This window comes from Hippocampus bargibanti, linkage group LG10, assembly GCF_051943395.1.
Source record: "Hippocampus bargibanti isolate YZ-2025 linkage group LG10, ASM5194339v1, whole genome shotgun sequence".
Classification (NCBI taxonomy): domain Eukaryota; kingdom Metazoa; phylum Chordata; class Actinopteri; order Syngnathiformes; family Syngnathidae; genus Hippocampus; species Hippocampus bargibanti.
The window spans coordinates 8,887,089-8,908,923 of record NC_142743.1 but is presented as its reverse complement, the minus strand read 5'-3'; the positions used below and the strand labels follow the sequence as shown (position 1 = coordinate 8,908,923).

The window sequence follows — 21,835 nt, the reverse complement described above, 5'->3', positions numbered from 1 at the left end:
TTTTTGGCGGCATCTAGCGTCGCAAATGAATGTAACCCGAATATAATATGACCCCCACTTTTTCAGTCTTACTTCAATGCAAAACCATTTTGGATTCGGGCCAATACGCTAAATAGTTGTAGGAAGAGTATCAATTTGGCACTCAAGATGTGACAAATTTCAAACACCATCAAGAATGGATTGCGTTGAAGCTTTCTGTAATCACCTGAGCCTGCCTGAATACTTTTCAGGCAAAAGTGTGGATAGGACAGTCTCAACCCCTCACCTCTCCTTCGTCGTTGCTTGCTAAGTAGTTCATATCGGGCACATCCACCAGTTTGATGGCATTGCAGGGCAACGGAGCTCCGACGTGACCTGAAAAACATCACAAACCTCTTTTTGTAATCACTTCCAAGAACCAATTATCTGGTTGATCTGCGGAGATTACCAGCTGTCCAGTCACCAGGCATGGACATGGAGCATCCCGCCGTGCATTCGGTCTGCCCGTAGCCTTCGTAAAACTGTGGAAAAGCAGGACACTTAGAGCAGCATGTCCAAAGTCCGGCCCAGGGGCCAAATGTGGTCGATTTTCATCCGGCCTACAGCCTCCGTCATAAAATCGATAACATCTGGCCCGCATGTAGAATGACTACCTTGGGCAGTAGCGCTATTACCTGCGTGTGCTAAGTGCTGCCATCTAGAGCCTCAATTAGGAACAGCAAATTAGTAAAGGAGTCATTGACTGAATTTTCTAAAATTGAAATAAAATAAAAAAATGTAAAACGGCGATAATCAACAAAAGAACAATTACTTCTGTTGAACTGTTGCCAAAAAGGGAGTGTTAAAAAAGTGAATATTCATTTTCAATGTCAATTAAATTTTGATATGCACGTTTCAAATGAACCAAACCACACAGTTTTTATCATTGTCACTTGAATTCTAGGACCCATAGAATATTGAGTTTTAGAACAACATAAGCATTCAATGTCGCGGAAGAAACCTTAGACTTTCTTCTGTCATCAGAATAAAAGAGTTCATTCCTAAATGATATGGGTCTGGAGTTATATGAGCTTGAAATGAGGGCAGCCGTCCAAAATACAACAGCTGAAGCTGGAACAAAGCGCTAACATCGAAAAAAGCAAAATGCTGTCCCCTTGTGGAAGAGAAAAAAAAACATTGCCAGAGGGCTGACCAGTGCTTTATTGACAGTCCCAGCAAGAAAAACAAAACCCCCAAACAAATTTGGGAATGGCGCTCCATTTCTTATTTTCAATTCCCGAATATATTTGGGAATGGAAGTGAATAATTTAATTGCTGTTATATGTAAAGACCGTCCGCCAAGGTTCCCCCCCCCCCACTACATTTTTAACACCAAATCAGGCCCCCTTAGCAAAGAATTTAGGCACCCCTGGCTTTTACAGCCAAAAATGATCCGAAGTAGCAAGTTAATGCATCTCACCTGACACCCGAGTGCCACTCGTAGGAAAGTGAGCACGGAGGGCGACACGGGCGCAGCGCCCGTCAGCATCAGTCGCACGCGTCCACCCAAGCTCGCCTATTGAAGGAAGAACATTCTCTGTCACACATAATAAGGTAATTGCGCTTGCTAGCAAAACTTTTTATCGGTTTTATTCGCTATCTAGCTGGCTGGGTGGCTATTTAGCTAGCAATCTATTAGCTATATGGCTATCTAGCTGGCTAGCTTTCTAGTTAGCTAGCTATCTAGCTGGTAGCTAGCTTGCTTTCTATCTATTTGAGTTATTTCCGCATTGAGTGAACGCTGGCGCGTGTGGCTCACCCACCGAGAAACTCATCCTGTGAATATAAAGTGGCCTTGGGAGTTTTGAAAGGCGCTTATAAATAAAATGTATTATTCTTGTTATTAAAATGTGGAAAACAACCAAATGCTTTAAAAATGTGCCAATTTTTTTTGGTGGCAAATTTGTGAATTTTTGTATCTCGCGTGGTTGATCTGGAATGTTAAGTTTAACGTTTTAGGCCATTTACCTGTACTTTTTTGAAGATAAGCTTATCCCAGATACTGTCTCTCCTAACCACGCCGCTATTCAGCTCGGAAAGTTTCCTCCGGAAAGCAAGATCAAGCATCCATCTTTTAAGTCGGGTGTTGGCTTGGCTAAATATCTACAAAATATATAAAAATACAACAAAGATAGACTGATTTTGCATATGAGTTTCTGCCCCCCCCCTTCTAAAAAAAAGATCCTATACGTGGGATGACCTTATCAAACATGCGATTTAGGAGACGTGGCACCACAGGGAAAAACGTCGGCCGAAGTTCTTTCATATCGTCCATCAAGAAGCGAATGTCGCCTTGGAAGAATCCGATTCGAGCTCCTTGCATGAGGATGACGCCCTGAGGGAGCAAAGTTGAAACCCAGTTCATGTTTCATCTGAGGTGAGTGTCATACGTTGCTCTCGAAATGGAAAATAGAAGAACAAAGCAGTTAGGAATATTTTCCGGGCTACTTCACAAAGTTGAAAAATACAATTAGAAGTCAAAACCGGTGACTATTAGTACGAAACACAACCACGCCATCGCAAAAAGTGACAAAGTGGCTTTTGAAACAGTTGTTTCGGTGATGAAACGCACCCGACTGAAGCGTACCTGAACAACTCTCTCAAACATATGCGCTAAAGGGAGATAGGATATGAAAACATCACGGCAGGTCAGCATGCTGTGCGCCTGTAAAAGACACACACACACACACAAAAACCACATGCCCACCTCATGGTTAGTGAATGGGGGAGGGGACATGGCGTACCTGCACCACTCTCTCTAACATATGAGCCAAAGGGAGGAAAGAGATGTGCACGTCTTTGGAAGTGGCCTGCATTTTGCCCTGATGGCGCATAAAGAAGAAGAGTCAAGATGAAGAAGGAGGAGAGGGTGAGGGAGGGGGTGGAAGGAAGCGGAAAGAGGGGAGCATTGACTAGACACGCGTGGGCTCGGGGGTGAAAAGATAAAAACAAGTATTCTATGCATAATAGGGAAAAAATAAACAAAACAGTAGAACGGAAAGGGATTAAAAAGGTTTAGGATCTGCTGTAGAGGCAGCCGCCCTGGGGGCGCCATGACGCTTTCACAACTGCTGCAGCTGTAACAAAGCACTTCACATAATAGTCAACACAAAGCAAAATAATAAACACATTTACCTCTGTTATTTTAAGAAAAGCTGCAGTGTTTGAGATGACGTTTCCATGCGTAAGTATTGCACCCTTGGGGTTTCCTGAAAGCAGATTATTAGCTTTAGAAAAAAACATGAGAAAATAAAAGTACATTTAGAAGTTAAATAAGACCGTTTTGGATATTTACCCGTTGTGCCAGAAGTGAAGCATATCAGGGCAAGGTCCTCTGGTTTCGGTGGCTGTAAACGTGTCACACACACATGAGAACTTTTGCAAAATGCGCAACATGGAAAGATGGAAGGAAGCAAGGATGGAAAGTAGGAACCAAGCAAGGAAGAAAGGATGGAAGGAAGGAAAGAAGCAAGCAAGATGGTGCTGCGAGAGTGGCTGCCTTTCCAGCAGCTCCTATATTTGTTTTTTTCTACTTATTTCTTTCCTTTCCTCTTCCTTTCATAACGTTGCTCCGGCGAAATTTACATTTCTCCACTGCGAGACGAATAAAGGTATATCCAATCCAAGCAATGATCGATAGATACGCTAGCTAGCTGGATACGCTAACTTGCTGGATACGCTACCTTGCTAGATACGCTATTTAGCTAGATATGATTGCGAGCTAGCTAGATACGATTGCTAGCTAGCTAGATGCGATTGCTAGCTAGCTAGATACGACTGCTAGCTAACTTGATACAATTGCGAGCTCGCAAGATAGCTAGATATTATTTGTCTTCTACTCACCACAGGGTCTTGGTGGTTGGCTTTACCCAAGTCCTGCGAAAAGAGTGAAAATTTGAGAAAAAATGTCACATTTTCATATTTGTCCATCTTATCATCATGGCTAAAATGGATGTTTTTGTATTTGGTTGACTGCATTACGGATGTCCCACATAACAGCCCCAACGCCAAATCGAGACATCCATTTGACAACTGTCAGCTTGAAATATAGACTCCAATTTATCTTTGAACGATCCTTCGACAAACCAAGATGTCGCTCTGCCTTTGATTGAACTTAAAGGACAACCGACGTCACTTTTTTTTTTTTTTAACTGACACCAGAAAAACGTTTTATAGCATCTAAAATACCCAAAACATGCAGTATATATGATATTTTTAGTCAAATGCAAAACACCAATAAAAATGACTTAAAGTGTCCGAAATCTGCAAAAAAATTGAGCTGCAAATTGGGCATTGTCAGAAAGTCCCGCCCCCAGTTCGTGACGTCACGCCAAGACGTCTTGCATTGCTAGTGAATCAAAACAATGGCTTCAGATTCGGAGAATATGCTTTCTTGTTACACATCCAGTTATGAATATGATTCAAATAGTTCTGAAGATGAAAGCATACATGTTTGCAATCGATTAAATAATATATTTTTGCCATTTTGAGGCAACATTGGGGGAAAATCTCTCACCCAAAAAAGAGGCACAAAATGGCGACCTCCTGTGGCCACCTCCGTTTCCACAGGCTGATAAATTCCTTATATGGAGCTTGGACGCCCTCTTCTGGCCTCCTGGCGGCTTTTGGGTGCAACACGAGGTCCCCACACCAAACAGGTACAGCAAAATACATTGACGTGATGGAAGGACCGCTACAATGCGTTTTTTTTTTTACGGTAAAGGGCGATCCTTTAGTGACGTCACGTACGGACCCGTCACCAACTCAAAAACAAGACTCCCTGAATATTCAGCGCGTGTCTTAAAACGTCAAATATAGCTATATGCGGTGGAATCTTATTAAAATACGCTCAGTAGAAGTCATTTGAAACCATTTTATAAATTATGGACACAACTTGTCCAGAGACGTCGGTTATCCTTTAAAATAAAAGCCTAACATTTTTAAATGCGATAAGAAAAAATATGAAAAAAAAATCTCCAATTCAAATGTTAAACAAAAAAAATATCCAAATGAGATCGTGAACTTGTTTGGCGCAAAAAGACCAAAGAGAGCCCTAAAATATGCAAACCTCAAACGCCTTCAGGCTCATAACGTCCACTCCGCATGTTTGTCCTCGGGCCACCAGCTCGCCGTCAAACGGCTCCATCACTACGATCGTCTTCACCGTTCGCTCTCGCTCGTTGAAACAGTCGAGAATCATACTGGCTTTATCGGGCGTGTCGCAGATCAACGTGCTGATAGCGGCTGGAGAAAAAAAAAGGCAAATTGACAAAAATCATCCAAACTATCACCCGCGAGCGAACGCACCTTTATCGATGATGAAGCTAATGGCCTCTGCCCCTAGCGTGTCGTACAACGGAACCGCTACGAGGGAGTATGTGTAACAAGCCAGCTCAGAAATGGTCCACTGAAGAACAGAAAACATCATCAGTTGTAGTATTTTCCGCACCAGAAGGCAGACTTTCAATGAATGACCAATTTAAAAAGGTTTCCCGTATATAAGGCACACCACATTATCTATTTTTATGAGCTCAAAACATTTATAGGATTTTATCAGATTTTATCACAATACAATAATAAATTTCAGAGATGACCAATCTTTCTTCTTTAAAACTTTTGTTCTTCAAGGGGTTTTCATGGAATATTTTGGTCTTAAAATGTTCCGAAATAAACAAATGTTTTTTCAAACATTAAATAAAAAAAACAATTTCAAAAATGCAACATTTTCCATTTCTAACACATTCACTGGCATTTTCAAATTTATTCGAGAATTGAAAAGCATGATGTGGAACACCATTCCCCAACTTGTTCGGGTTTTGCAGGGGGGTGGGTGCGTTTAAAGCTTTGGTCAGACCTCTGGCAATGTTTTTCCCTCACACAGGGGGGCAGCATTTGCAATGTCTCCATATTTGCGCTATGTTACAGCTTCAGCAGTTGTTAAAGCGCTATATAAATCAATATGTGTGTATTGTATGTGCATTTTGTACAGCCGCTCAGATAACTCCAGGCCCATATCATTTGGGAATTAACTATTTTTTCTGATGAAAGAAGAGAGTCAAAGGTTTCTTACGCTGTATTGAATGTTTATTGAGTCCTAAAATTCAATATTTTGTGGGTCCGCCAAATGACAAAAACCCTGGCACTAGAGTGGACACGTTTTTGCACATCGTCTGGCAGTGAATGAGTGAGTGAATAGTGCCACAAATGGAAAATTATGTCGAAATAGCAAAACGTTTTTATGAGAATATTGAAATGAAACGCAGAGGTTGTGCGTTCCAGACCCTTTGCATGGTCTCCCCGGGGCCCGCGTGGTTTTTCTCCGGGTCCTCCGGTTTCCTCCCACATTCCAAAAACATGCATGGCAGGCAGATTGAACTCTTCGAATTGTCCCCGAGGTGTGAGTGAGAGCGAATTGTTGTTTGTCTCTGTGTGCCCTGAGAATGGCTGGAAACCAGTTCAGGGTCTCCCCGCCTACTGCCCAAAGATGGTTGGGGTAGGCTCTAGCAACCCCCGCCACCCTAATGAGGATAAAGCGGTCTGGAAAATGGACGGAGCAGCCAAGTCAATGAAATAAAAAAAAACGTGAGTTGAATGAGCTGACGGTTTGTGATCGACATGGTTGGTTTCACTGTATGCGTGACGATGCGTGTTACCTCCGGTCGATTCTGGGCAAAGATCCCAATGAACTTGTCTCCCGACTGAGAGTGACCCTTATGAAGCAAAGCGGAGCCCATGTTCTCGGCCCGGTGCGCAACCTGTGCCGCATAAAGACAAAATTCGGTCATTGGGTGTTTTGCCTGGGACTTGTTCAGAATTCGATGACATTCTAGCGCAGGGGTCGGGAACCTTTTTGACTAAGAGAGCCGTAAAAGCAAAATATTTAGAAATGTTTATCAGTAACCAGCCTGTGGAAACGGGCTGATTAATTTCATACACGGAGCTTTGTCGCCATTTTCTGCCTCTTTTTTGGTGATACATTTCCCTCCAATGTTGCCTCAAAATGGCATGGAATAAATTATTTAATCGATTGCAAACATGTATGCTTTCCTCTTCAGAACTATTTGAATCATATTCATAACTGGATGAGTAACAAGAAAGCATATTGTCCGAATCTGAAGCCATTGATTTCATTCTCCAGCAAGGCAAGACGTCTTGGGGTGACACCACGAAGAAGGGGGAGGGACCTTCTGAAACTAGCCACTTCCAGGTTCATGTTTTTGCAGATTTTGGACACTAAGTCATTTTTATTGGTGTTTTGCATTTGACTAAAAATATCATACTGCGTGTTTTGGGTATTTTAGATGCTGTAAAACGTTTTTCTGATGTCAGTCAGGAAACAAAAAAGTGATGTCATTTGTCCTTTAACATGAATGCTAACGTAGCATGGGGCTTGTCAAAGTGCCACTGATGTTCGACCGTTTCATCGATGGTATTGTTTCATTGCAAATTAGAATCATGGTAGAACCTTTTGTTTACTTGTTTCAACATCAACGGCCACCTAGGTCAGTATCATCCAATCAAAATTGCTCTTTCAACATTAACAGCCACTTACATCAGTTTTATCCAATCACAATTGTTCTTCACTCAGCTGCAGTCCAAACACGATATGAATAGCAAAAAAAGGGTGAATATTTTGTTTTACCTGCAAGCCAGATGCAATCATCAAAAGAGCCATATACGGCTCAAGAGCCATAGGTTGCCGACCCCTGGTCTAGCGGAAAAACACCTCACCTCTCTGTAAGTCTGCCATTCATACGGTCCATTTGGTTTTCGGGCTCCTAAACACGGTCCGTTATCTGGGGAAGGGGACGCGGAGCTGATCATTAAGAATCAATCCGATGTGGATCTGCTGCTCAAAACAACTCACCCGACACACGGATCCCTCGCAGGAAGCTGTTATATAACGTCGTCGCGTCGCTGTGGTAGTAACTCATGTGTTCGTCGCTGCTGTTGAGCGCCGATCGCCTGGCGTTTTCTTCATCCTGACGGGAGGGAAAACACATAGCGGTCGGGAAACAAAGTGGATGATGGAGAAATTGAAAGCCGGTTCTTGTTGAGGACCGGTTGCCAGTCTCAATAGCTTGACATCGTTTTGGGAAACGATTCTGAATGATGCAGGATATAAGGGACACTGTGAAAATGTTGGTTATATTTCACAAGAAAAGATAACGACAGGGCGATTTGCAATACATTGAGACCTCAACTTACAAACGTCAAATTTATGAAAATTAAACCTTATAATAAGCACTATCTTCATAATACACACCCACCACGGCTGGCGGAGTGATCTTCGGCGGAAGCACACGACCGAACAGCACCAGAGGTTAAGTTACCAACAGTCCTTATGGAAGGTGACTCTCCTTCCATAAGTCATCAACGACCATCAAAAAGGTCAATAAAACTTTATTTTACAGCACAGTTTATTTCTTTAATTACAGTCGTCATGTAATGCGCCTCTCTTTCCAAACAGCAATTCCCTTTGACCTTCGACCTCCAACGCCATTCTATCAAGCCATAAATGACCATCACAAATGTAAATAAAGTGACTTTATGATACAATGCAGTGTATTTCTTTCATTACAATACAATAGCACATTTATTATAAATATAGTAAGGTATGTTGTGTGTAGTTTTAAGGCTTATTTAGTTGAAAAGTATATTTTATGGAAACCCGGGAACGGATTATTCCCATTTTAATTGTTTCCTATGGGAATTATTTTTTTTTTTTAGATACACACTTTTCGCCTTACACACTCTGTCTGGGAACCAATTAAGTTCGTAAGTTGAGGTCTCACTGTACTTGCAAATTCAACGATACAGTCATGGAAACAGAATAGTAAAAATCTGTTCAATTCTCGAACCATGACTGGATTCTTAAAAATAGGCCTCGAAATAAAATAAAATCAACCGTCAGTTGCTTAATTTTGGCATCGCTGTTATTGAAGTGCCACCGAGAATGGAAACAAAATGGAAAAGACGCCATACTTGCATGACCACCGACTGCATGGCGAGGTCGCACGGCGGCTGGAGGGCTCGCGGTCGCATAGTGAACCAGTAGGTGGTGAAAGCGGCGACGGCGCCCAATCCCAAAAACGTGTTGGCGGGGAGTCCGCGAATATACTGCCGCAGCTCGTCCAGCTCGGGAATCCGCAGTTGTCTCAGGACTTCCTGAGTCTGCATGACTGGTGGTGTGACTTGCAGTTCAAGACAAAAGAGAAGAAGAATTTGCATCTTGGGTGCCTTCATAAAATTTGAATAGCGTTCAGAAAGCAATGTGGATGTTTTTCAAATGAAACGGTGATTGTGAAGCAAATGTAATTCTGTGGAATGACGTCACAGATGGAGCGAATGGTCGCCATTTTCTCAAGTCAGTCAATGTCGTATAGCTGAGCCACATTTGTTCTTGAGCCTTATTTTTGCTCTCCTGTTTTAGGATTTAAATAACACAATGAAGTTCACAACATGTCCCCCAGATGAATCAATCCCTTTTTTTATGTATTATCAGACCGGTCGCAAGTCTGGCTAGCTTTCTAGCAAGCTATCTATTAGTTATCTGGCCGGCTAGCTCTCTATCTATTAGCTATACAGTATATTAGCTATCTGTCTGGCTAGCTATCTGTTGGCTATTATAATAACAGATTTCATTTATGAACGCCTTTCAATTCTCTAGCTAGCTCGCTTTCTATTTATTTGAGTTACTTCCGGGTTGAGTAAACGCTGGCGCGTGTGGCTGCCGCTGCTCAACCACAGAAAAAGTTATCCTGTGACGTTAAAATGACCTTGAGAGTTTTGAAAGGCACTTATAAATGAAATGTATTATTAATGACATTTGAAACTGCAGTTGATATGGCACGTCTCATTCCTGATGCAAATTAGATGAGCCACGATTCCGTAGATTCTTTTTCCATGATTGAATTTTATTTTCTCAATGTTCTCAAATATAAATCCAACATGGGGAAAAATGTTTTGTTAAACAATAATGTTGTACATTTATATGATTGGATTTGGCTTTATTAGTCTCGCAGTGGATAAATTCACATTTCATTTATTGTTAAACTATAAAATATATTGTTAAAAAATAGATATTTGAGAAATTCAAGAGTTGATGAAAATAAAAAATGTTCAAAAATAGTTTTTAACCCCAAAATAATTCATTTAAAATGTGTTTTTTTAACTCATTCACTGCCGGACATGTACACACACGTGTCTACTCCAGTGCCAGGGTTTTTGTCATTCGCACTCAAATTGCAGGACCCACAGAATATTATAGGAATTTTAGGACAACATTAACATTGAATGCAGCGTAAGAAACCTGAAGCCTCTCTGCTTTCATCAGAAAAAAAGAGTAAATTCCTACGTTATATGGCTGTGGAGTTATGAGCTTGAAATGGGGGCGGTTGTCCAAAATACAATGCAATACATACATATTGGTTTATATCGCGCTTTAACAACAGCTGAAGGTGTAACAAAGCGCTAACATGGACAAAAGGCAAATGCTGCATCCCCGTAGGAGGGGAAAACATTGCCAGAGGTCTGACCAGCGCTTTATTGACAACCCCCCTGCAAGAAAAACCAAAACCTGAACAAATTCTGGAATAGTGCTCCACGCCATGCATTTTAATTCCCAAATAAATTCAGGAATGGCAGTGAATGAATTGATGAAAGAATATGAATTGCATATTTTTTGGACCTAGAACCAAAAATTAGGGAACTAGAATTGGAACCGGAATTATCCAAATTCAATATGATGGCCAGAACCAAACTGAGGACAATTCATAAACGCTCTAATTTTGCAAAGAAAAAACTTTTTAAATATCTGTCCTGTATTTCTGATCAATTTAACCCTTTTGGGCACAGTGTTCACCGTAGAGGACATGTTTTCATGTTATGGCACAGGCTTTTAATACTCTCCTAGAAAAAAAAAAAAGTCAAAATACGATATTTCTCATGGAGTCCAAATATTTGTCGGGGTCCCCACTTGGGTTATACGCCAAAGAGGTAATCGAACAGCCACGCTCGACACAATTGACTTCTCACCTACTTCTATAATTAAACGCTGATATCGTGACCAGCGGAGTCAGTGCATCCACGAAGGGGTAGGGGGCATCATCTTTTTTTTCCAATCATAGATGCATTTGCAAATGTTTCATTCACCTCTTTAAAAAAAAGTTATCCGTGCGTTATATGTAGGACAATTTAAAAATAAACGAGACAATGACGAGACATACGAGAGCCAAAAGGGGGAGCTAAACATGCACTTTTGATTCAGCAACAAAGTAAAATCACCGTACTCACGGGTTATCAAATGGTGCAGTGAATGAACCGGGAGCAAATCTTTTCAGACGTAAAATGCTTTCTATGAGGATGGACTGTGACTTCTAAAAGACTTCGAAGGGTCTCTTCTCACACTATGAATAGCACAAACACGCCCCCCCCCCCCCCCCCCTCGAGGGAGAAACACACGTGCGACCTACGTCACTACTTCCAAAAGAGAGGCACAAAATTGATTTTTTTCTCATTCTGTCATGTTTCATCGACCAAAACCTTTTTTTTGTTGGGCCGTAAGAAGCGTCAAGCCATTCGTTGCCATTCTCCAGGTCAAGTTGACAAAAGAGAGTTACACGTTGTGTATTTCAAACCACAGAATAGTGCCTTAAAATCCTGCTAGCTTCATGTTAATTAATATTGAGAACTTGGATTGGGTTAAATTAGCCTTTATTAGTCTCGCAGTGGATAAATTTACATTTCACAGCAGCAAAGTTATGAAAGGAAGCGGAAAGGAAAGAAGTAGAAAAACAAAATACAGGGGTTGTTGGAAAGGCAGCCACACTCACGGCACCATCTTCAAGTCAAAAGAACAAAAAAAAAAAATTAAAATAAAAACATATGACAACACAAAGACACAGTTGTTCAATCTTAAGAACTTTCTGCACTTTCCTCTTTGTTGCATGAAGCAGTCCTAGATGAAAAATTGAGAGGATTAAAGTGTCTTTTTCACCAGTGGATTAGGGGCGTCATGGTGGAATGTGCACATCTGCTACAAGATAAATGTTGAAAGCAAACACGAAGCTGTGGCATCCATTGACGAAAAGAGACTGTCTCACATCTCCTGTCCTATATAAATCTGCTCCAATTCCAAGACAAGACAGTTCCACATACGCATCGGCGCTCTGTGATGACGTACCTTTCTTCTCATCGCGGGCTCCACAAGCCATGCATTAAGCCTTTCCGCTGAACAAATCGGGCTGTGAAAATGCTGCCCATTACAGGTTAAAAAAAGCACAGTCGCCACAAAGATGTCCAGCGATGACGGTCAAATGGCACAGACATTCCTCCCGACCAAAAACGATGCTGGCATATTCATGTTGCCCCAAAGGCGCAACTGCTCAGCAGTCTCCTCATTGATGAATGCCGTGGCCAAAAAAAGGTGAAAAACAATCCATATCCTTTCCACATGACACATAACAACACAAAGCGACAAAACAAAACACAAAAGCAACCAAAACAAAAAACCCAAGAGCACTTCCTGACAGCTGCCTACTCAGGCACAATCTTGAACTTCTTTATATAATGGAAATACAGTCATGGACATGCTAACGAAACACTAGCTATGTAGTAATCCTTGAATCTGTGCCTAATTGAATAAAAATGAGAAACACAGACTTGATGAAAATACCCTGGAGCATATTATTGATCCTCTGCCAAGAGCATCGAATATTGCTAAAGATTACAGAGAACATGAGATCAGCTCAAAATACGGTATATACTATGTGCTGTATAATAAACGGCAAACTTACACAGGAAGGAGCAACACAATGCCCATATTAAAACATACAGACGTTCCCCTACTTACAAACATTTGAGTTATGAACATTTTTGTCGTAACAAATGGAGTATTCTCTCCAGTTGTAATTGTACATATCTTTATAGAGCATATATTTTATTCAATGTTTATTTTTCAGTACAAACCAATACATGTTTCTAACATAAGCCTTAAACAGATTTATATAAACCTTAAATATACTTATGTACAGTAAGCCCTAAACGTACATTCCATACAAAATATAGCACTGAAGCAACTTACGAACAAATTCAACTCACGAACGACTGTTCGGAACATACTGTATCTCGTTCGTAAGTTGGGGAGATTCTGTAATTGTTTCACACTGCTTTGAAACAATTTGAACGTGTCATTATTTTTCTCAATAATTACAGCTTTCCGAAAAAAAAATCTTTCCGAAATAGCAGCTGGCATTTCTACTGAGAATTACCAGTAATCAAATTGTGACATGTTCACAGTTGGTATGCTATCGCTAACATCTTCGATAAGTCGGACGATTTCACGGTAGAGTCAGTTGATAAATGTATGAAGGACGTTTTGCTAAATGGATCCATTCATTTGGGAATGTTTTCTGGGAAAAAAAATGAGATTTCTGAGGACCCAGAATGTGTAAACATTTTTTGGGAGGGGGAAGGTCACTGTGTCTTTGAACCCTGACCGACTGTACAGTGGCAACCACTGGCCGTCGATGTCATACTTGGCTGAGCGTTATTGGAGGCAAAAGTTACTTTGCCAACCAACAACACCTCCACCCTCTATACTTGGCCCAGGACGACGACGAGCCAATGACAGATCCCCTTTGCAGGTCACCCCATGGACCCACCCCATGGAGGGGAAGGGCCATTCGGGGGGGGTGTAATAGGAAACAACGCAACATGAAGATGGACTCAACTCATGTGCAAACATGCACAGGAAGTTGCGATATTAAAGCAATGTCATAACGGCTTGTGTCACACGGACAATCACAGGGCGGGGGGCGGGGAGCAGGGAGTTCAGGTCTATTTACAGCATGCCATACATTTTTTTCCGCAATGGCACACAGCATTCAGTATTGGGCATGGTGAAATTTTATAAGCAACCGACCAGGTTGCCAAATGTGACATTCAAGCCGACCCTACACATCCCCTATTCTCCCTGGACTGTGTCTGTATGACATCACATTGGATGAGGTCAATGCCACACTCATCTGTGATGATTTTCCCACCAATGTGTGAAAGCTTCTACTAAAACGATAGGTTTCGAGTTCATCGACAGACTTACATGGCAGCCAGCCATGGTATACTGTAATTTAAAACCAGAGAACCGCTGGCACTAATTCTTGAACCGGAGAGAATTTGTGACCATGTCAATGTCGACCTGGGGTGACCTCGACCTCCCTCCCTGGTTCTCCTGTCCACTACAATATCCACTGAGGTAGCCTGGATGTCCGATTTTTAGCACTTTTTTTAAACACAAGACAAAACTAATGACATTCAAATGTCCTTTGTAAACTAATTCATGAATTAGTTAATTAACTAGTTGATTAATTAATAAACTAATAAATACAAAACTAAAGTAATAAACAAATAGATACATAAACAATTAAATACAATGAATACATACAATAAATACAATGATAAATAAATGAAAAGGTTTCTTCAGCGGTCATCTGTACTTTTTTGAAGGTGTCGGACGTTTCGCTTCTTATCCAAGAAACTTCGTCAGCAGACTAAAGTCTGACTGGTCGTATCGGCCCTATTTATATATCCCTAATGTCCAGCCATGGCGGCGCCGGACACAGCTATGATAGGTCCCTACTCTCAGGTTGGGGGGAGCAGAGGACCACTCCCTGTGGCCCCACTGATTGTTCCTACATTCCTGACTAACGACTGGCCTATTTGCCCCACTCCCATCGGTATCACCTCATCAGCATTACGAATGTTGCCTAACCTGTTTTGCCTAAGCAGGCTATTGTATGAACGATCCAAATTGAACGTCACCCCACCAGACCGCTTTAATGAAGGATTTTGTTGTTTTTTAAGAATCGCTTCTTTTACCCCCCTTTCAAACCATCTATGTTATTTCGCTAAAATTTTAACCTCATTGTCATCCAATGAGTGGTTGCTAGATTTTAGGTGTGTCCGGCGCCGCCATGGCTTGACATTAGGGATATATAAATAGGGCCGATACGACCAGTCAGACTTTAGTTCGCTGACGAAGCCTCTTGGATAGGAGGCGAAACGTCCGAAACCTTCAAATTTGTACAGATGACGGCTGAAGAAACCTTCTCATTGACGCATCTGCCGTACTCTTTTTTTGGCATGAAGCCATACTGCTGCTCACAAATGTTCACTTCTGCTCTTAGTCTAGCTTCAACTACTCTTTCCCATAGTTTCATTGTATGGCTCATCAACTTTATTCCTCTATCGTTACTACAACTGTGCACATCTCCCTTGTTCTTAAAAATGGGCACCAATACACTTTGTCTCCATTCTTCAGGCTTCTGCTCACCATCCAAGATCTTGTTGACTAACCCAGTCAGGAACACCACCGCCACCTCTCCTAGACACTTCCATACCTCGATTGGTAAACCATCACGCCCGAGTGCCTTTCCCCCTTCATCCTCTTCAGCGCCCTCCTCACTTCATCCTTGCTAATGTTTGCTACGTCTTGGTCTACAACAGTCACATCTTCTACTCTTTGTTCCTTCTCATTTTCCTCATTCGTCAATTCTTCCATCTTGCCATCATACTACTGGCACTTGTTAATACAATAAAGTCTCGTTATATCGATATCGGATATATCGATAGTCCCGGTTATATCGATACTATTTCTATGCACGTACGGAGAAAATTACATGCAAACAGGGTCGGATATATCGATAGTCCCGGTTATATCGATATTTTTTTGGACTCCCTTGAATATCGATATAACGAGACTTTACTGTACATTGACATCTCTATCCTTAATCACCCTAACCTGCTGCAGGTCCTTACCATCTTTGTGTGTGTTAGGTAACTAGCCATTTTAAAGTCGCTACCTGTCATGGCCGTCGCCACCAACAAACACAGCGTTGCTTACTACATCCACCGATTAGCATCTCTTTCGGCTTCAGCGCAAGAAATACTCATAAGCCAATGAAGTGCTCGTTGGGAGTAAGACAGGAGTTAGCAGGAGCAAAAATGCCACTTTTCGTTAGCTTATGTTGCTACATGAAAGCAATCCCAAAAGCTTTGCTCTCGATGAATCTTTATCCTGCTTGTTTACTCCAAAAAAGTGTCAATTATGCCATGTGTCATTTGCGGCATGGAAAAAAAAAGTCTGAAAATGGTGTCATACACGTCAGCTGGTAGGCAGCGGCAATAGTTCTCCTTGGCAGCATGCTCACGCTACGGATCTTGACCTCAACGTGAAATTGTACACCTCAGAAAGGAGAAAGACACTTGGCATATGGGTTTGGAAGGGGGAGAGGAGGAGATTTGTAAACTGGGGCAAAGGGCGTGCACTCGTCATTTGCTCCACAGCATCGGCGCACATGGAGGTCACAGAGACCACAATGTCACTTGACAGTGGAACATTTCTTAAAATTGCTTGAAACATTTCTGGATATGTTTTGTTGAGTTTGGCTTGCGAGTCTCAGATATAAATATCAAGTACAGGACAAATATATTTTGGCCGGAATGAAAATTCATTACAAAATGAAGTCTTGGTTTTTAATGATGTTTAATATATAAGTAGAATCATTTTGAAAATTAAGGATTGCCGTTTCTGTAAAATGCATCATTTGTATGTTATAAATATATGTTTTCACCAAGAAATCCGCATGAAATATTTCACTCATCTAGAAAATGTATGTATACGAACAACAACAAAATTCAGAAATATAGATTTTTTTGTTTTGAAAATATCACTTTCATCTTTAATATAAATACATAAATAAATAAATAAAAATTATTTAATATAAATAATCTCAAATGTAGTGTCACAAATGTATTCACATTGAAAAATATGTCTTGAATCTTTTCTATTTGACTCAATCAAGTCAAGTCTACAAAAACTCCAACGTAAAGTGTTTAGCGATCTATTAGCAATATAGCTATCTAGATGGCTAGCTTTCTAGCTATCTATTAGCTATTCTCTATTCGCTATCTATTAGCTAGCTGGCTGGCTGGCTAGCTATCTAGCTAGCTATCTATTAGCTATCTAGCTGGCTAGCTATCTATTAGCTAGCTAGCTCACTTTCTATCTATTTGAGTAACTTCTGGGTTGAGTGAACGCTGGCGTGTGTGGCTGCCGCTGCTCACCCACAGAAAAACTTATCCTGTGACTGTAAAGTGACCTTGAGAGTTTGGAAAGGCGCTTATAAATGAAATGTATTATTAATTACTATTACTATTACTAAAAAGTTCTAAGATATCTTCATACACACACATCATCCAGAAATGTCCCTGCGAGTCCTAATCCACTTTAAACAACAACCATGGCGTTTTTAAGACAATGCCATTTGTTTCTGTGTAATCTACAGAAATGTCTGCAAAACAGGAAAAAAACTACACTGTGCAAACGCCAAACAAACAGAGTCAGCGCTCAAAACAAGAAACTGAATCAGTTCTCTGGACTGACGACCAAGTCAAGATGAATGTATCGAGACACAGTCACATGATGCCTTTCAATTCAATTAAGGATACTTTTTTGACTGCAGGCGAAATTATTTTCCAGCCCCTACCCCAATGCTACAGTTCCCTCCTGGTGACACGGTAGCTAGGTCTGGATGAAATCATGTGCCAAAACCAGATAACCACACAACAACTGCAAAGTGTCCCTCTCTTTCACTTCTGTTTAAACTAATGTCTGTATTCCGCAGAAGTACAATCCGATCATTTTGTTACCCCGTCCGTGCCCGTCTTTTCCGAGTCGCTTCAACTTTGCCTTGCATTAAATTAGACACATTTGTTATACGCTTGTTTCGGTTGTTAAATTCACAGTACCTCTCTTCAAAAATGTTTGGAACTTAGTCACAGCTCATCCCACCCGTAACCAGTCATTTAGCGTGAAGTCTTATCTATAGGAGAACATAAAGCGTGGTTAGGCTACCAGGAATTTATCAAAGGATCAGGTCACAACGATCTAACAAACATCTTGAGCATCAACCCGAATGAAGCCATTAGCCACTTAGCTTAGCAGAGTTTAATCTAAAAGAAAATGAAGCATTTACTCTCAGGAAGTTAAAAATCCCTCGCTTAATAAAGAAAATCTCGCTGATAGCTAACTCATTCACTGTCATCCCCGAATTTATTCGGGAATTCAAAATATGACGTGGAGCGCCATTCCCAAATTTGTTCGTCTTTGGTTTTTCATGCGGGGGTGCTGATAAAGCGCTACGAAGACCTTTGGCAATGTTTTTTCTCTTCCACAAGGGGCAGCATTCACCCTTTTTCCATGTTAGCACTTTGTTACAGCTTCAGCTAAAGCGATATAAAGCATTGTATTTTGGACACCCGTCCCCATTTCAAGCTCATATAACTCCAGACCCATATAACTTCAGAATTAACTCTTTTTTCTGATGAAAGAAAAGAGTATAAGGTTTCAGACACTGCACTGAATGTTTATGTAGTCCGAAAACTCAATATTTTGTGGGTCCTGCAATTTGAGTGAAAATGACGAAAACCCTGGACACATTTTTGCACTTTGTCTGGCAGAGAATGAGTTAATAAAAAATCTGATCATGCTCATAGTCACGAGCCAAAAATACATTGAATACCCAAAGTTTGACGTTCTTTAATAAAATCAAGCCTCACATAAAGTATAATCGAGCAAATGGACCTCACATGCAATGTATAGTCAAATCAAACTTAGCCCCTGAGCAATGATGAAAGTAACAAAACAGAAATACATCCATCCATCCATTTTCCGTACTGCTTATTCCTCAGTAGGGTGGGGGGGGTGGAGCCGAGGGGCATGAGGCTGGGGACACCCTGAATTGGCTGCCAGCCAATCGCAGGGCACATAAATACATATTAATACATATGACATATTGTCAAGGTAAGTAGATTTTTCTAGTTGTCCTTAATCAAGTATTTATTTCGCTGATTATAAATTACTTGAAAAAAAGATGACTTTCTATCGCTTCATTTGTTGAAATGGGCTTTTCTCAAACTCCACAGAAGAGCTTGACTAAGCTGGCGTTAGCATTTGAGAAGTATTGAGCCCTTAATGTGACATGGAAGAAGAAAAAACATTGCAAGCCCTCGCAAATAAGCAATGATTGCATTACTTCTCAATGATTGCGATATTATTTCTTTTTACCATGTCACCTCAAGGGACTCCGTCGATAAGGAGATTACCAGGACAGCATTTCTATCACAAGTGACAATAACACCAACTTCTAATGTATCAGTGTAACGGAGTTGTACACTTAGGTTATTAAATTATGAAGGAAGTGACGCAACGGCGCACAGTGTGGCACTATGTCCCGCCCATAGTTTCCAGAACAATCTCGAGGAGATTCAGGGTGAGTCGCAATTTTCTGTTGGTCTCGATTAACGCGCATTTTCATGACAATATCTTATTTTGTTTCCCCTTTTGTACTGTCTAGTGTTATCTAATTAGTTCCCTTATTCATTTCGAGTCCAGATTACTTTTTGTGTCATTATTTACTTCACGTTTTGTCGAGTGGAACTTTGGAGCGCATGTGCTTCATAGTGCTTTTCTATTGCTCAGTTAATCACAAGACGAAACCCATGCGACTTCACCCATCCCTTCTGCCATACTGTGTTGCAGAAATAAAAGAAATAAAAAGACACATCCACGCGTCTCGTCTTCATTAATACGGCAGCATCGTGGGGATGAAGACAGTCACTGTTGTGACACCCGTCACATTGGTGCCGTGACCCGGACCACAAATGACTCTCCACTTCGGACCGGGACCGCGATGCTGCACAATGAAGACGCTGTGCAGTCCCATCACTCGGTGGACGGTGTGTCGACCCCCGTTTTGGAAATACATGTAGTGTGTTAATTGTCTACCTGCTGTTTTGCAATTAGTGTGCTTTTTTTTCATGTACGTGTTTTTGTGTGTTAAGGCTAAGAATGAGCTCCTTACATGTAACAAGTAGCACACCTTTGAATGAGTGTGTTGGTAGAGGTAGAGGCTTCCCAACCGTGTAACAGTTGTGTAGTGCAATCCAGAGTGGTGCAGGTTGTACAGAGGGGAATGGGCAGGTTCAAGCTGAGGCCACTTATGTTAGTGGGGACAGAGTTCCTTCCCAGACCCAGTGCAGTGCACCTACGACGAGCGCACAGACAACTGATACACGAGCAACAGATACCTTTCTCCAGTCTGTCACAGTTATGTAGTGCTATGCAGGGTGATGTAGTTTGTACAGAGGGGAATGGGCAGGTGCGAGCTGAGGCCACTTATGTTAGTGGGGACAGAGTTCCTTCCCAGACCCAGTACAGTGCATCTCCGACGAGCGCACAGACCCTGACACACCGGCGAGTGCTTCATAGTGCTTTTCTATTGCTCAGTTAATCACAAGACGAAACCCATGCGACTTCACCCATCCCTTCTGCCATACTGTGTTGCAGAAATAAAAGAAATAAAAAGACACATCCACGCGTCTCGTCTTCATTAATACAGCAGCATCGTGGAGATGAAGACAGTCACTGTTGTGACACCCGTCACATCAGTACATTGTTTTGTTACTGGATTGCATCCGTATTTTACAAAACAGTGTTTCCGATTCTGGAATAAAAATTCTTTCTTCGACATTTGCCAGACGCGTTATGTCATTGTGAAGTTATTCCAATCCCCAGTCGAAATATGAATTGGATGCACGTGGAACTGGTAAACACAGCTGCCGATATGCGCCACTGTGTTGTCATTTTAGCTTTAAAATTTTGTTTGAAATGACCAATCGCGGAAATGTTGCTGTCTTTTATATACATATTATATACAAAGAACAAGCACATATTCAAATGCTCATCATTTGACAATGACAAAAAAAGACTCACAAATCACAAAACTTGTGGAATTGTAATTAAATACATTCGTGCGTGATCATGTGTCATGTGTCGTGATCTAACTGCGAACTCCCTCATGAGAACGTTTACTAAAATCAACAACAACAACGTTATTTCATGTCAACAAAAAAAAGAAGACATACTTTTAAACACAGTACTTGCGTCACCCAAGTAGAAGAATTCGTACTTGGACACCGCAAGTTTTAAAATAAAACAGTAAACGTTCAACGTAGCGGAAAAAAAGTTTGCTACTGACCTGTGACGGAGAGACACTTCCGACAGAAGACCAAACCAGTGAAAAAAATCTCACAATTCCAGAAAGAGCCAATCAGAAGCCGCGTTACTACACGCGTTTCCTTAAAGGTTAAAAAGAGAGCTGCTATTGGTCAGAGATGTTATGTGGCGTTCCAGTTTCTGGTAAATTTAAAGCACGCCTTTACACGTCGATCAAATTATATGCAGTGTTTCTAATGATTATGTCGAATAAATTTGCACATTAACATTTCATGTATGTGATTTTAGTGTGTGTCTGGGTTTGTAGCCCTTAAGGGCTTTGCATTCCTTCCTGAAAAGCACGCGACTCTTCCATACACCCACTAAATACAAAACACCGTTTACAAAATTAAGATGATTTACAACACATTTTTGACACATTTACGTCCCAAAATCACATCAATCACGGTACTCCCCCGCCTCCCCCCCGAAACAAACAATAACACCAACAGAAGATCCGTATGTGAAAATGTTATTAATTGTACAGCACAGTACCCTGAATGCGACTTTTTTTTAATTTTAACTCTAAATTGACTGTTGGTAACCAAAATAGTCGATACAGCTAAACTGTTTTGAGCAATGAAAATATCTCGCGTCACGCCAGATGTCCTTTCGTTCTCTTCTTCATGTGTTTAGCAATGAAGATTCCTCAAGTGTTATCTGTCAATCACAGTGATGTACCTGTACATGTAGAGGACAAAT

At 41.1% G+C, this 21,835-nt stretch overlaps 1 protein-coding gene across 5 annotated transcripts in view; it reads right to left on the bottom strand.

Moving 5' to 3' along the window:
* Positions 1-21,835, bottom strand: part of acsl1a (acyl-CoA synthetase long chain family member 1a) — a 26,273-nt gene extending 4,438 nt beyond the window's left edge. The window contains exons 1-16 of one of the 5 annotated variants that reach the window (XM_089006668.1): positions 21,815-21,835; positions 9,004-9,212; positions 7,886-8,000; positions 7,750-7,814; positions 6,672-6,773; positions 5,326-5,425; positions 5,087-5,262; positions 3,862-3,894; positions 3,314-3,365; positions 3,154-3,227; positions 2,763-2,840; positions 2,219-2,353; positions 1,987-2,121; positions 1,439-1,534; positions 428-500; positions 266-354 (exon numbers count right to left, since the gene is read on the bottom strand). In XM_089006668.1, coding sequence (XP_088862794.1) covers positions 266-354; positions 428-500; positions 1,439-1,534; positions 1,987-2,121; positions 2,219-2,353; positions 2,763-2,840; positions 3,154-3,227; positions 3,314-3,365; positions 3,862-3,894; positions 5,087-5,262; positions 5,326-5,425; positions 6,672-6,773; positions 7,750-7,814; positions 7,886-8,000; positions 9,004-9,198 — 1,518 coding nt within the window. In that variant the 5' untranslated portion in view covers positions 9,199-9,212; positions 21,815-21,835. Of the gene's footprint in view, positions 1-265; positions 355-427; positions 501-1,438; positions 1,535-1,986; positions 2,122-2,218; positions 2,354-2,605; positions 2,684-2,762; positions 2,841-3,153; positions 3,228-3,313; positions 3,366-3,861; positions 3,895-5,086; positions 5,263-5,325; positions 5,426-6,671; positions 6,774-7,749; positions 7,815-7,885; positions 8,001-9,003; positions 9,213-11,313; positions 11,413-17,826; positions 17,880-21,116; positions 21,135-21,814 lie in introns of those variants that run through there. The other 4 variants (XM_089006667.1, XM_089006671.1, XM_089006672.1 and 1 more) reach the window with 4 other exon arrangements.